At 36.2% G+C, this 15232-nt stretch overlaps 2 protein-coding genes across 22 annotated transcripts in view; one reads left to right on the forward strand and one right to left on the reverse strand.

Annotated features, from left to right (window-relative positions):
* Positions 1-8911, forward strand: part of Erap1 (endoplasmic reticulum aminopeptidase 1) — a 38823-nt gene extending 29912 nt beyond the window's left edge. For 5 of the 9 annotated variants that reach the window (XM_087634795.1, XM_087634812.1, XM_087634794.1 and 2 more), the window contains 8 exon segments: positions 766-845; positions 1655-1838; positions 3474-3630; positions 4263-4447; positions 5291-5452; positions 5949-6089; positions 6502-6583; positions 8698-8911. In XM_087634795.1, the coding sequence (XP_087490921.1) occupies positions 766-845; positions 1655-1838; positions 3474-3630; positions 4263-4447; positions 5291-5452; positions 5949-6089; positions 6502-6583; positions 8698-8853 (1147 nt within the window). In that variant the 3' untranslated portion in view covers positions 8854-8911. 9 annotated transcript variants of the gene reach the window in all.
* A 2376-nt stretch (positions 8912-11287) lies between these two features.
* Positions 11288-15232, reverse strand: part of Cast (calpastatin) — a 102404-nt gene continuing 98459 nt past the window's right edge. For all 13 annotated transcript variants that reach the window (XM_087616402.1, NM_001033716.1, NM_001033715.1 and 10 more), the window contains 2 exon segments: positions 14608-14669; positions 11288-13620 (listed from right to left, as the gene is read on the reverse strand). In XM_087616402.1, coding sequence (XP_087472528.1) covers positions 14622-14669 — 48 coding nt within the window. In that variant the 3' untranslated portion in view covers positions 11288-13620; positions 14608-14621.

A 15232-nucleotide genomic window follows, 5' to 3' on the forward strand; every position in this document is an offset into this window, starting at 1 on the left:
AAAGGAAAGCATTATATAATATATCTTATATGTAGGTAATATGAGTATAATAATAACATATGTAATATATTACATGAACACCAAGATGTATTATAGAGAAGTTTTATTTTCAAAAAAGTAAAAACACTCACTTACAATCATAACGAATTTTCAAAATTAGGAAATAAACTTTACAAAATAAGCCTATTCAGTTTTTCTATTTGTTGTAAAATGTCTTTGTGTGAAAAATGGGAAAATCCTGCTCCCAAATTTAGCACATTTCATATTTCATTGCCACATTATCTTGGTTTCCCTTTTTGCAGCAATTCTGTAGTCCTTGCGTTTCTTGATATTTTTACCCCAGTTCAGGCCCTTTATTTTGCTAGGATTTCCTTCAACTTGTATTATTCCTATTTCTTCTTGATGAGATTCAGGATGTTTGGAGAAACTCCACAAAAGAGAAGTGACATCTGTTTCTTTGGTACATTATTAAGGAGGGATGTGATGCCAATCTGTGTCATTACTAGTGGTTATTATTTGAGATTAAGCTTGGAACACTAGTCATTAATCACTTGAGCTTGCTCTTCTCTTTCTACTGTAGGGTCTGAGAGAGACGAATAGCAGTTGAGGTGAAAGACAGGCTCAGCACACTATCAGATCTTGGTGTAACATTCTTAATACCATTCTGTTTTATACTAGCCTGACACCTACTAGATGGGTAGCTGTCTTAAAAGTTGTTTATTACATGAATAAAAACAATGAGCAATGTATATTTGCTTTCTTTAGGTCTCTGTGGCATGTTCCGCTGACATTCATTACCAGCAAATCAGATTCAGTCCAGAGATTTTTGCTGAAGACAAAGACAGGTACTTTATTATGAAAATAATTAGTTTAAGAAGTAAGAAATAAAGAAATGGGTAGAAATTAACTATCAAGTATTTTTAGCTATTGCTTTTGGTGAAAAGGAAAAGAATAGGTTTAGAATACTTGCTGGACTTGGAAGGTGATTTAGTTGGTAGAGTGCTTATCTTATAAATGTGAGGACTTCAGTTTGAGCTCCTGAACTTACGCTTAAAAACAAAAAAATGAGTGTTGCAGTGTATGGTTGTGACTCTGGTTCTGGAAAGGTAAGGACAGAAAAATACTAACTGGCAAGTCCAGTGAGTGTTCCTATCTCAACTCCTTCCTGACAAAAAATAATGTCCAGAATCTGAGAAACAGCCAGTATCATTCCGTGGCTCTCATACACGTACACACACACACACACACACACACACACACACACACACACACACCCCTCAAAAGCATACATTCAAATACTCAACGAGAATGGGTTTTTAAAAAGGAAATATCATGATATAAATTTAAACAGTTGAGCACTGTAACACTGAAAAATATATTAACAATGAAAATTCACATTACTTTGTTAATAATACTGGAAAATATATGTTGGTCAGAAATGTGGTTGGAATATTTCTGAAGATTTATAAATATCACAGAATATGTATCTAATACTACTATTGACATTTGTCTGCTGGGTTGCTGTGTTGTAGTTTCTACAAAAAGTAAATGATCTCCATTTTTTCAATATTGGAGTTTCCCCAGTTTCCTGATCAGAAAAGCTTCTATCCGTCCACAGAGTAGATGGTTCTGAGATTTATCCTATATGCTGTAGATGTGATCATCCTCCCAGAAGCAGTGGAATGGATCAAATTTAATGTAGGAATGAATGGCTATTACATTGTGCATTACGGGGATGATGGATGGGCTTCTCTGAATGGCCTCTTAAAAGAAGCACATACAACAATCAGCAGTAATGATCGGGCAAGTCTCATCAACAATGCATTTCAGCTGGTCAGGTAATACAGGCTATGTAAAGTTGTGGTTTATTTCTAAAAACATGTTACTGTTCAAATACTTAGTTCCTGAAGATGACAATAATTGATTGTTTGCTAATGAGAATTTGGAAAGGCATCTTCTCTCCAAGTTCTCCCAACAGGCCAACATAGTTTTCACTGATGCTTAACTGTGGTCTTTTACTACTAGCTGGTATAAAATTCAGAATCAGTATTTTAATCTTTCTTATTAATAGCTAAAATCAGGCTGAGGCAAATGTGTAGGAAACCTTGAGACTGCATCCTATTGATTCCTTTGCCTCAGCTTTGCTCTGAAACTTTTCTGGCTATGATAATGGATTTTGTCCCATGCTGAGTCCTTAACCTTCTTTTCTTTTTAAAAAAATTTTTTCAAGATTTATTTTATTTATGAGTACACTATTGCCGTCTCCACACACACCAGAAGAAAGCATCGGATGCCATTACAGATGGTTGTGAGCCACCATGTGGTTGCTGGGAATTGAACTCAGGACCTTTGGAAAAGCAATCAGTGCTCTTAACCACTGAGCCATCTCTCCAGCCCAGTCCTTAACCTTCTGGAAGTCTTCTTGTGAAACTAAGTAATGCAGGTCCAGTTGCTCACACTGCAACTATTGTAGCAAATAAGAGATTTCTTTTAAAGATAATTTATACAGCATCTTTATGGAATGTAGTTTATGTAATTTGGCCTTATCAAATGATCTTTGATGAAGGCTGAGTGAACTGAGTGATCTGAGGCTGGAGTGAACGTTATTATTCATTCTTTCTTATCTTTTTTTTTAAAAGATTTATTCATTTATTATATATAAGTACACTGTAGCTGTCTTCAGATACACCAGAAGAGGGCATCGGATCTCTTTACAGATGGTTGTGAGCCACCATGTGGTTGCTGGGAATTGAACTCATGACCTCTGGAAGAACAGTCGGGTGCTCTTAACCGCTGAGCCATCTCTCCAGCCCCATTCTTTCTTATCTTAAAAAGAAAGGGAAAGAAATTATTTCTGAAGTTTAAAATATGAATGTCTTCATTATTTAGGCAGTGATGAAGTTCTAAGTGAGCCATCTGGGTGGAATGAGGCAGCTCTATAATTATCAGATTGTCCATCTATGCAAATGTAGATTCTTTTCTTCTGGTTCTCTTATTGGTTATATGAGCCTCCCAAGGTGATAAAAGCGCAGAGAAACTAAAGAATACCTAATCTGTTGTTTTTCTCTATACTTTAAGTTCATCTTCATGAACTAGAGTGACCTGATATCCAGTTAAGTTTTGAACAGAGATGATGAATTTATGAAAGGAATTCTTACTTTTCATAAGCAGCAATCTCCCTGGATCCCTTGATCTTGGATTGACATTCTAAGCTTAGTCTGAACTTCAGCACACAGTTTGATATATTCTATGTGACAGACTAACATGTGCCATTTTATCCTAGCCACAGGTTGGACTTTGCTCTATAATTGTGAGTCTTCTTCCCCAGTGTTGTCTTGTGTGTAACAGAAGCAATTCTAAGGCAAACTCGTTATTTATATATGTTTGCTGCTTTGCTAAAAGATTATTGCAATATATATTGAAGCAAAAATATAATTTCCCATAAACCTTTAACCATGTTGTTTCTTGCTCAGCATCGGAAAGTTATCAATTGAAAAAGCCCTGGATTTAATCCTGTACTTGAAAAATGAAACTGAAATTATGCCCATATTCCAAGGTTTGAATGAACTGATACCTATGTATAAGTTAATGGAGAAAAGAGATATGGTTGAGGTGGAAACTCAATTCAAGGTAAAGCCTGAGATGAATCAAATACAAAAAAATATATTTTTGTATTTCTTATTGATGAAAGAGTGCTTATTCTATGTGTTTGAATACACACACACACACACACACACACACACACACACACACACACACAAATGCACATATATGTCTTTCTATGCATTAAAGAAAAGCAAATAAAAATTATTTGAATTAACTAGCAAATGTTATGCTTGTATTAAATAGGAATATTGTTAGATTCTGTAATTTTCATATTTTCTTCTTATAAGTATTTTATTTCATTTGACTTACCTCCTGTGATTACTAATCCTGGTATTTTTTTAGGACTCTGTTTACCCTGAATTAAGTAGATGGGACACCTTTAGAAAAGATTACTGTGATAATATTAAAGTCATTATTTGTCCATTTTAGAACTCAGTATGAGTTTCTAGCTTTTAAAGCAGTGGGGTTGAGCTTTAAGGATGTTACCACCTGAATTTCTTATTTTCTTGAAAGGAGGACCACTCAGCATTATTAAAATGCATTCAATATGTATTTATGTCACGTTTCTCATCACCAGTAGTACTAGCCTGTGTGAGTTTGAAATGTTCTGTGACACTGCTCATAATACTTGCCACTGTTTTTGCTGGATTCCATAGGACTTTCTCCTCAGGCTGCTAAAGGACCTTATTAATAAGCAGACCTGGACAGATGAAGGCTCTGTCTCAGAGAGGATGCTCAGGAGCCAGCTCTTACTCCTAGCATGTGTGCACAGGTATCAGCTCTGCGTGCAGAGGGCAGAGCGCTATTTCAGAGAGTGGAAGGCATCCAATGGAAACATGAGGTCAGTTCCCACTGAACATGCAGTCCAGCCTATTGATGTAAAGGGTATTCTTTAACTTATTCATCCTGTTCTCCATCACTGACATTAACCACTGGGAAAAGCTGGATAGATGAGTCCCCCTACTGCACCTTTTTGGAAGAGGAAAAACTGCCTTTTAAAATTTATATTTTTCAACTTTCTATTTCAAGAAATATAACAAAGAATTTCTGTGCCTAAAAATCAAATGTCTGGAGAGTTAGGATACGATCACAGTAACTCCCACTTTGTGTAGTTTGTATAAAATAACTGAAATGACATGGCCATGCCATATTAAACAGAGGCAATAGATTCTACAGAGTTTCTCTCTTCAAAATCCCTGCCCACAGTATGTAGTTATTATTTACACTGGAAAGGAACAATGTCTGGAATCTCCACTCCTGCTAGGCATCAGTCTTTTTGTATTTGGAACTTAATGGCATCCAAGAATCATTTATAGCAACAATCTGAATATTTGGCTTTAAAGGACATGTTTACTAACCATAATGCTGTTGAGATTACTGACCTTTCCTCATGTAATAAAATTTGAGACTCAATTGTCTTTCTTTCACATCATTTTAAAAAATATAGTATATGTGTAAGCATTTATGCATAACATGTGTTATTGTATTTCTGAGGCTGCACAAATCTAATTTTAGACATTTTCTCTTGCTTCTTTCTATAAAGTGTAACAGAAGGAAATGGTAGTTTATGTTAGTTTTCAATAGTGTACCTGTTAGTATGAAACTAGTTCACAATTGGTCCGCATTATGCACCTAAGAGCATTTATTCTGTCTCAGGGTCTAAAATGTTTATTCTTTCTTATAGCCTCCCTATTGATGTGACCTTGGCGGTGTTTGCTGTTGGGGCCCAGAACACAGAAGGCTGGGATTTTCTTTATAGTAAATATCAGTCTTCTTTGTCTAGTACCGAGAAAAGCCAAATTGAATTTTCCCTCTGCATAAGCCAAGACCCAGAAAAACTTCAGTGGTGAGTAGTCATGCATTGATGTCCATGGGATTCCTGAATGGCCAAGGGAATTTGAATGGCATAGGTTTATTTTGACTCTTGTTTTAGCTCTATTGACCAGGATTTATTTATTCTGCTGGAACCACTATGCAAGTGGGTATATGTGCAAGAGGGTGCCGAGTAATTAGAACCAAGAGTTGGGGAAAATATTTAAGGAGTATGTATTGTGTGCCTTTACAGCAGTAACATATTTGAAATATTTAGAGTATGATACCTGTAGAAACCATTGTTTTGAGGAAACAAGAGGCAAAATAGTATGGGTCTTTTAAATGCTATATAAATGTTAGCTTTTAATCATGTTGTTGTAGTGGGTTTATCAAGATGCTACCAATTTACCTTTGGGGACTTCATGATTGGCAAACAGAAATTTTCATTTATAAATTATTTTATTGAAGATTTTGTAGGTCTTCAATCACTTATAATTCATTATTAACATCTCTTTCTCTGATCTTTAAAGGCTTCTAGACCAAAGTTTTAAGGGAGAGATAATAAAAACTCAGGAATTCCCACATATTCTCACGCTCATTGGCAGAAACCCAGTGGGTTATCCATTGGCCTGGAAGTTTCTGAAGGAAAATTGGAACAAGATTGTACAGAAGTAAGTAGTACCAAAAACTGTGGTGAGATTGGATATATTTTTATTACACCCTTTTGCCTGTGTGTGTGTTTAGCCTTTGCTAGTTATATGAAGGTACATCTTATGTTGAAGATAACTTTTCAAATTAAAATATCCTTATTTGATCTGAAACTTTAGTCCACTGCTACCCCTTGCATCCAGGTAGTAATGTTTTCCATCCCATCTGCTTTGTCCTGTCCTCTTTCGCTTGCCTGAAACCTTTCTTCTCCAAGGTCATTCAGCCCTGTATACAGCTGTAATTTGTTTTAGGGTCCTAGTCTTTTACTTCGTTATTGGTATGGATTGTAGTTTTACAAAAAGATTCTTTAAATGTTATAGGATATATAAAATACTTAAAATATATATCGAATGGACAACTTTTGACATTTTCTAGATTTGAACTTGGCTCATCATCCATAGCTCACATGGTAATGGGAACAACAAACCAGTTTTCCACCAGAGCACGTCTTGAAGAGGTAAAGGGGTGTATGTGAGAGAAATTCTCTTTTAAACTTGAGTGACAGTTAGCTACTAAATATGGGCAGGAACAAAAGCTGTGGCACACTGAGAATGAATCTTGTCATTTGGATGCAACTTTTGAGTTCCAGTGTATATGCTCTCATGTGACAAGCTTTATTTCTCAATTAAAAACTTGGACATTGCCAGGCATGATAGCGTGTTTTAAATCCATGCACTCTGGAGGCAGCAGCAGGCAGATACCTGTGAGTTAAAGGTCAAGTTGGTTTACAAAGCAAGTTTCAGGTCAGTCAAGACTAAATAGTAACATTCTGTCACCAAAAAGAAGGAAAACAAAACAAAACAAAACAAACCAACAAAAAAACCTTCAGCTTAAAACTACTACCACCACCACCAACAACAACAACAACAACACAATTGGTTTTCATTTAAAGATGTTAAAAGTGAATGTTAGAGGTTTGAACACCTGATGTGACCAGCTATGGTGGAAGAGGCAGAGAGGGTCCAGGTGCTTTAGTATCCAAAGTTATATTTTTCTTCTCACTTATAATATTCTATACTTTATGAGTTTTTGGGAATCTATAAAAATCTAACTGTGAAATAAATATTAAAGAATGAAAACTGTTTAGAAGGTAGGAGTATGAGGACTTACACTGAAGAGGTTTATTACAATGACATTGAACAATTAATGTACAGTTCTTATTGCTCAGGCAAAAATTAGAAATTGATATGAAACTAGCTGGTAAGAGGGACCACGACCGTACATGTGTCCTACAAAAGAAGACTTTCTTCCTCTCCTCTCAAGGCTGCTGAGTATGTTCTTAGCGATGTGTATATAAGACAGGTATTCAGCTGTATTGATGTGGCAGAAGACACCATCTATGGTTGGGGAAAATGTTAAGAGCTGGCTTTGCTAGAGTTTGTATGGAAGTTCATAATTCAGCCTTAATATCACAATGGGCTCCATAAGGATAAATGAAATATTTTAGCCAAAAACGAAGCAAAAATATTGATGTCTCATTGTTGAAGAGAGCCGAAAGTGATTTTTAGTTGATAAGGAATCAATCTTGCAGCAGGATACTGAGCAAGGTGGGGCAGGGAGGAGGGTATGTCTCCTCTCTTCCCCAGTAGGAGGCAACCAGGCTCTCAAGTAATTTTAGAACAACTCTGCATCTTTCCTGATGGAACTTGACCTTCATAAAACTCAATCTTGCCCCCACCCACTATTTCAGAACTCATAACATGATATTATGAAATGAAATTTTGAGGAATTAGCTGTCTGGAATTCATGACCAATAATGTCTTGGCCTGTTCTTACTTTCTGTCTATAAAAAAAATGGGTTAGTGCTGTGAAAATTTATGGGTTGATGTTGACTACTCTTGAAGGTGAAACGAAATAGTACAGTTTTCTGTGCTTTGACAAAGGCAGCCTATCCATCATTCAAGCTTAAAGGTTCAGATGGATGCCCAGGGATTTGACAAGAACAAAATACATTTTGAGGAGAGTGCTGCAAGTCTTCTAAATCTCTGGAACTGTGGGAAACTGTAGATTTTATCTGGAGGGAACAAAGCAGGAATTGTGGATTAGGGTAAAAATATTGTCAAGGTTTGAGATCTTACCAACATAGTTTGTTAAGAGCCCCATTCCTTACAGTGTTGGCAGTAATAACACACAAGGTCAGGCTTCACAGAAAGACTGCATTTATGTAGTTGATATGATTTTTTTCTTGGCAAAGAAGGTATTCTGCACATTCTGCCTTTCAGATATAATTTTTAAAAACTTTAGTCTACATCCGTGTATATATAATAGAACCCATATTAAATAGAAACACTTAATAAACCTCAAATATAAATTGGTAAACAGCAAAACCTTTTAAAGTCTGGCAATTGTGAATATATAAAAAGCTAGAGGAAGAAATACAAACCTGATATCATGTGACATGAGTTCATTTTGTATAGCTCAAACATAAGATATACCAGATATCTGGTATTTTCTTCTATGTAGAATGTTAGCTTATGTTGGAATTGTAGCTTTTCTTTTAATTGGCCTTAACTTACCATTTGTTTAATATAACCAAACTAATGCTTTTAAAGTCTACTTTTTTCCCCCAAGGTAAAAGGATTCTTCAGCTCCTTGAAAAAAAATGGTTCTCAGCTCCGTTGTGTTCAACAAACCATTGAAACCATTGAAGAAAACATACGATGGATGGATAAAAATTTTGATAAAATAAGACTGTGGCTTCAAAAAGAAAGGCAGGAGTTGCTGTGACAGTTTGTTTCATACCAAGTTCCTGAATTTATAATTAGTAAAATTTTCTTCAATTTGAGTATTTTCTTTTTTTTTTTAAACATTTTTTTATTGGACTGTTTTTATTTACATTTCAAATGTTATCCCCTTTCCCAGTTTCCTGTCCATAACCCCCATCCCAAACCCCTCCCCCTTTTTCTATGAGGGTGTTCCCCCACCCATCCACATACCCCTTCCTACCTCCCCACCCTGACATTCCCCTATACTGGGGGTGGGGGTTCCAGCCTTGGCAAGAAGCCCTTGGGCTTCTCCTCCCATTGGTGTTCAACAAGGCTATCCTCTGCTACATATGCAGCTGGAGCCATGGTCCTGTTCATGTGTACTCTTTGGATGGTGCTTTAGTCCCTGGGAGTTCTGGTTGTTGATATTGTTATTCTTATGAGGTTGCAAACCTCTTTAGCTCCTTCAGTCCTTTCTCTAATTCCTCCAATTGGGACCCCGTTCTCAGTTGAATGGTTGGCTGTGAGCATCTGCTTCTGTATTTGTCGTGCTCTGGCAGAGCCTCTCAGGAGACAGCTATATCAGGCTCCTGTCAGCATGCACTTCTTGGCATCAGCAATATTGTCTGGGTTTGGTGGCTGTATGTATATGGGCTGGATCCCCAGGTGGGGCAGGCTCTGAATGGCCATTCCTTCAGTCTCTGCTCCAAACTTTGTCTCTGTATTTCCTCCAGTGGATATTTTTATTCCCCCTTCTAAGAGGGACTGAAGTTTCCACACTTTAGTTGTCCTTCTTGAGCTTCTTTTGGACTGTAGATTGTATCTTGGGTAATCTGAGCTTTTGGGCTAATATCCTATCAGTGAGTGCAAACCATGTGTGAGTATTTTCAAACAAATGATAGTTGTTTTGGCTACCACTGAGGATATTTTCTTATTTAATTTCATTGACCATGTCTGGGAAAAGCTTCAATGTCTGTGGTTGACAGGTATAAACCCCAGTGCCCAGCTCCTTGCCATGGAAAAACCAAGGGGCTTCTTCTCAGTATATACTTCATGTTTCTGTGTCAGTCATTCATCAGTGTCTTTGTAACACTGTGAATAGTGAGGCACATTGCTTGGATCATTAGTCATGCTAGAAAGTGGCTGCACAGCAGTTCTCCTGTTGACCTCTCTGGGTCTATGGTCCTGCAGTCTCTCTTCCTGGTTTCAATTATTGGTACTGCTTTGCAGGGTATAGTTAACCAGGCATTTTTGCTCTCTTGATTTTGTTGATAGTGTTTGGGATTGTGACTCATGAGGGAGTGCATAGAGGCATTTATTTCCTTGTACTTGAGGTGATGAAAACCAGCCAAAGGCAAGTCTTACTCCTAAGAGGTGGCCTTTGTTTCTGTACAGTCCTATTCTATTTCTTGGCTCTAGTAACTACTTCCTTTTCATCCATTGGGGCAAGGGAAAACAGTGGAAACCTACTGATACTGGTCATGGTAGTACTTGTCATTTTCACATAACCTACTTGCACAGCTGTTCTTAAAAAGTTGCATTTAGAACCCTCCTTGGATAAGTCAAATAGAAGAGCCACCTACTTTCTCTGGAAGCTTACTTTTAACAATGTAGAATGTATTCAGATCGGTATCAGAAATATCTCCTTTTAAGATATACTTGACAGTTAACTGATCCCTTAAATAGGGAGTGGTGTTGTAAATTCCTAAATAACTCATATCGGCATTTGTTGCAAAGAAATCATTGAGGACTCACCAATAAAGGACAATATGAATAATGTGTTTATGTAAGTATGAGGAAAGAATTCTTTAAGTCTTACATAAGAAGTTTTAGGTTTATAGCATAAATGATGGGAAAGATATCAATATATAGTACTGTAATATACTATGGAATAAAGTAACTTTTGGGGTTGGGGGCTCAGTTGTCATATTTTCATTGGTCTAACAAAATACCTGAGGTAATCAGTTTAATTATGAGGAAAGATTTTAGTTGATGGCTTATTAGTTCTGTTATCATAGGCCTGTGGTGAGACATTATGGCTATCATAACAGGTATCAGGACGAATGCTTACTCAGTAGTGGTCAGAAAATAGAAGAGCCAGATAGAAGTCCGAGGACACAGTGTACTGGTTAAAGCCATACTCCCACAGACTGGACCTACCTCTTCAATGGGACCTACCTCCCATTCAAGTATGAATCATAAGTAAATTGGTGACTACAAATGGATTAATCCACTAAGAGGCGGAGTCCTCATGATCCAGTCTCCTCTTTTATTATTACCACTAGCTGGAAGCCAAGACTTCAATGTATGAGCTTGCTGGAGGGATACTTTATATCTAAACCACAAAGAGCATGTTTACAGTTCTATTTTTATATTAACTTCATCTGATGGCTTGAAAATAGAGAATGATTCACTGGTAATTTTTTCCCCAGACTACATAGAACACACAACCAAGATTTTTATGTAAAATATTTTCCTTTAATTACATTTTAATCTTGATTAAGGAAACACAAATACTGATTTTTGTTTTGGTCACCATCACTTTTGGAAAGCCCATTTTCTAAACAGATAAAATATTACATATGCAGCAACTTTTAGTAATGAAAACCACCTTTTCTTTACTTCTAAGGCAATATCTGCAGTTGTTTTCACCTGACTAGAATTTTAAAAGTAAACAGTAGAAAAGAATAAAAAGGATTCCTTTAGATCCTAATGGCTTATGCAAGTCACTGTGAGTTACCAGCAAACACTAAAGTCTTGAGAATATTCTTAATTAAAAAAATATTTTTGGTACCTTAAGTATGTATGCAATTTTATAGGCACTCTTAAACTTATGTATTTTGTAACATCATTGAAACATATTCCTATGTGTGCATGGAAGTGTGCATATTACAGTCATAGACTTGGAAGCATATCTGCCAACGTCAAAGTTTTCAGCGTGCTTTTAGACACAAAAAGAGCAAACAGATACCTACACTGCCAAGATACAAGGATTAGACACTGAGTTCAAAATACAGGTAGTATGATTGTTTGAATATGCTTGGCACATGCAGTAGATTTGTTGAAATAGGAGTGGCTTTGTTAGAGAAGTGTGTCATCAGTGCGGGCATGTGCTGTAAGACACTCATCCAGCTCCCTGGAAGCCAGTCTTCTCTTGTTTGCCTTAGGAACAAGATGTAGCATGCTCAGTTTCTCCCTACATCATGCCTATCTGGATGCTGCCATGCTCCCACCTTGATGATAATGAATTGAACCTCTGAACCTGTAAGCCAGCCCCAATTAAATGCTGCCCTTATAAGAGTTGCCTTGGCCATGGTGTCTGTTCATAGCAGTAAAACCCTAACTAAGACAGTGAGTACATTCTTCTCTTGTCAGTGCCTTAAAAACAGAATAGTGACTGTCCTTTTTATAGGACTGGGAATTAAAAACTTTTGTGGGTAGCATTTGAAATCTAAGGTACATGCATGATTTGTAGAGAGTACTTTTAGAGACAGTTAACAAAATGTGTTCATTATGAATATTTTTAGTTTTCCTTTGTGTTATCTGTCCCCTGTCTTTTCTGTCCTCATAATGTAAGTTATGCTTAGTAAAGTTAAGTAAATCCTAATAAAACCTTTAAATTGATGGCAACGAAGGCTGTGATTTCTGGAAATAAGAAAGTTGAAGTCGGGTTTATATGTACCTGACATCTTTTCCAGCATTTATTTCCAGGAAATAGAAATGGAATTGTTTATCAAATTTCCATCAATGATACCAGTGTAGTGCTCAGAAAAATCTGATACCATTCAAAGATGTTAAGATAATTTAACCTGCTTTGATATAGCAGCAGATTTTAAATTTCAGTGTATACATTGTATACACACACACACACACACACACACACACACACACACACAACTTACTTAAAAGAGTTCATTTTTGTGTTTGGTAATTTGACTTCCATAAAGCCAGATGCTTTAGACAATGTGGCTAATGGCTATAAGCAAAGGATTACAATTTGTTTTTCATGTAGAGAGTGGAATCCACAGTTTAATGTCATGGTAAACCAGGATAGTTCAAGGCATATGAGTATTCTAAGAATCCCCAGTTTATTGCTAAAATTTAAACTCGAGTCTGTGCCTCATTTTTCTGTTTAGTTCAAATCTCAATGTGTCTTGTCTGACCATGAGTAGAAGTCCTCATTCCTAGGAAAGGAGAGTTCAGGTAGGAAAGGAGATTGGTGCTCCCAAGGTTTACCTGGGTTATCTATCATTAATTTATTATTAGCATCTCCAAAGGAGTTATACACCCAAAGTACAATATTCCACATTTGACTTATCAACATTAACCCAAAGATACATCAAAGCCCAAGAAAAAGACATAATAAGAAATCAAAATATTGACAAACTATAAGAGCATTATATTGCAATTGCTAAAAAAATTGGGTGTAAACCAAAATTACTAATGAGTTTTACAGGCACTATGTATATAATGTGCAAATGTTTGCAAAGGTTTTCTGGGATTTTTGGTGTTTTAAGAAACTGTCAAATATATTTTTTACAAATATAAAGCTTCCTTCTCCTACCTAAAGGCAATTAAAAATCTTTGAAGTTTATCAATACTCAATACAGAACACAGATGAACCAGACAAATTCTTTTTTGTTCTGGAAAAGAATATCAACTCAATGTTTAAGGTGTCAAAAGACATAACAAATACAACTGTCTAGAAGCCACCCAGAAAAATTGTCATCAAAGCCTTTGATCTTCAAAAGTCACCATCCACCAGCTGAAGAATTTTTATTCAGATACCCTGAAAACAAAAGGAAATATGGGTTACTAATATAAGCTCTTCAGTTACTCGGAGAAAATGTGGAGCAGCTCTGGTTAGTATATTTACTCCACTATGGGAATTGAAAGGGATCCTGGTAAGAGGGCTGAGCCACTTAATTCACAGTTTTCTTTGAAAAAAAAAACTCACTTTACATTTTCATTTAATATATGTATGCCACAGTATGCATGTGGACATCAGAGGGCAACTTCCATGAATCCACCATATGCATCCCAAGGATGAAGCTTGGATCAGGCTTGGTGGAAAGCATCTTTATCTGCTTTTCTTTTCTTTTTTTTTTTTAAGGCTTTGTTGAGCATGCACCTTCATTTTATTACTTTTAGGAAGTCCAGAACCCACCTATTGAAGAATGGGTCAGAATCCATCATTGTTCTTCCACAATTAAGACAAACCAAAAAGGTCAGAAGGTTAAACTGTGATTTCCACTACTCAACATGCATTTGTATTTCAGATATCAATTAATGCCATTTTGCAACAAATATTTTGCAAGAAAAATCTGTGTCATCATTCAGATTTCAAAGATTCAACTAGCTTGTAGTGCATGATTTTCTTAAAAAGTTTGAATACTTTAAAGAGTTTTGTTTGTTTTCTTTTTTCAAGATCAAGTTTCCCTGGCTGTCCTGGAACTTGCTCTGTAGACCAGGCTGGCCTTGAACTTGATAGAGCTCTGCCTTCCTCTACCTCCAGAGTGATAGAATTAAAACTGTGTACCACCACTGCCAGGCCACTTAAAGTGTTCTTAATCATATGATTAAAAAAAAAAGTTCTAGTAGCACAATAATCCCTTTAGTGCTTGTTAGATAATGGAATACTTTGAACTTTGCAACCTATGGTTTCTGAAAACAGGAACAAAAATGAAATAATAAAGTGATAAACTTCCCTGTCACTCCCCACAGTGACAGCTGCTAGAAGGCAGTTATTGCTATTTACAATGGAAGTTCAACTTACAAAATGCATAAACTTTATGTTGCATCTTCATCCACCTTTGGCTTGGGCACTTCCTCTGTCTTCTAAGGGGAAGCAAAAACTATAGTAAGTGCTTTCTAACTCACCAGGAAAGGAAATGAGAAAATGAACTCCTAGATATTGACCAAACAAAAGACAAAGAGGGTGGCTTAGTCTATACTCTTCATTCGACACAAACATGCTCTGTTCTTCCCACTTAATTTTTAAGTTAAATAGCCTTAATTAATCCTAATTTCTCACTTTAAACTTATGTTTTTAATGGATCCTGTAAAAATTTTCAATTGCAGAAGTATTGTTGGAATTAGGATGACAGTGTTTCACCATCCCACAATGACCCCATCCTTTTCCTGCACTGAGAAGAGGTTGGCTGGCTAATCTCCACTGTGTAGGGCAATTATACTTTTTACTTCCTGTGAATGGATTGATCATGCATTTTTATAATTAGTGGGTAGATCAGACACTTTAAAAATTATAATTAATTGATAAAGGATTAAATTTTTAGTTTATTTGAGATATAATGTTCTTGTATCCTGTGAGATAAAATCAATTGCATGAAGTTTTCATTAGTTATTCTTTTTTTTTTTTTTTTTTTGGTTCTTTTTTTCGG

The sequence above is a fragment of the Rattus norvegicus genome, chromosome 2, assembly GCF_021556685.1.
Source record: "Rattus norvegicus strain SHRSP/BbbUtx chromosome 2, alternate assembly SHRSP_T2T, whole genome shotgun sequence".
In the NCBI taxonomy this organism is placed as follows: domain Eukaryota; kingdom Metazoa; phylum Chordata; class Mammalia; order Rodentia; family Muridae; genus Rattus; species Rattus norvegicus.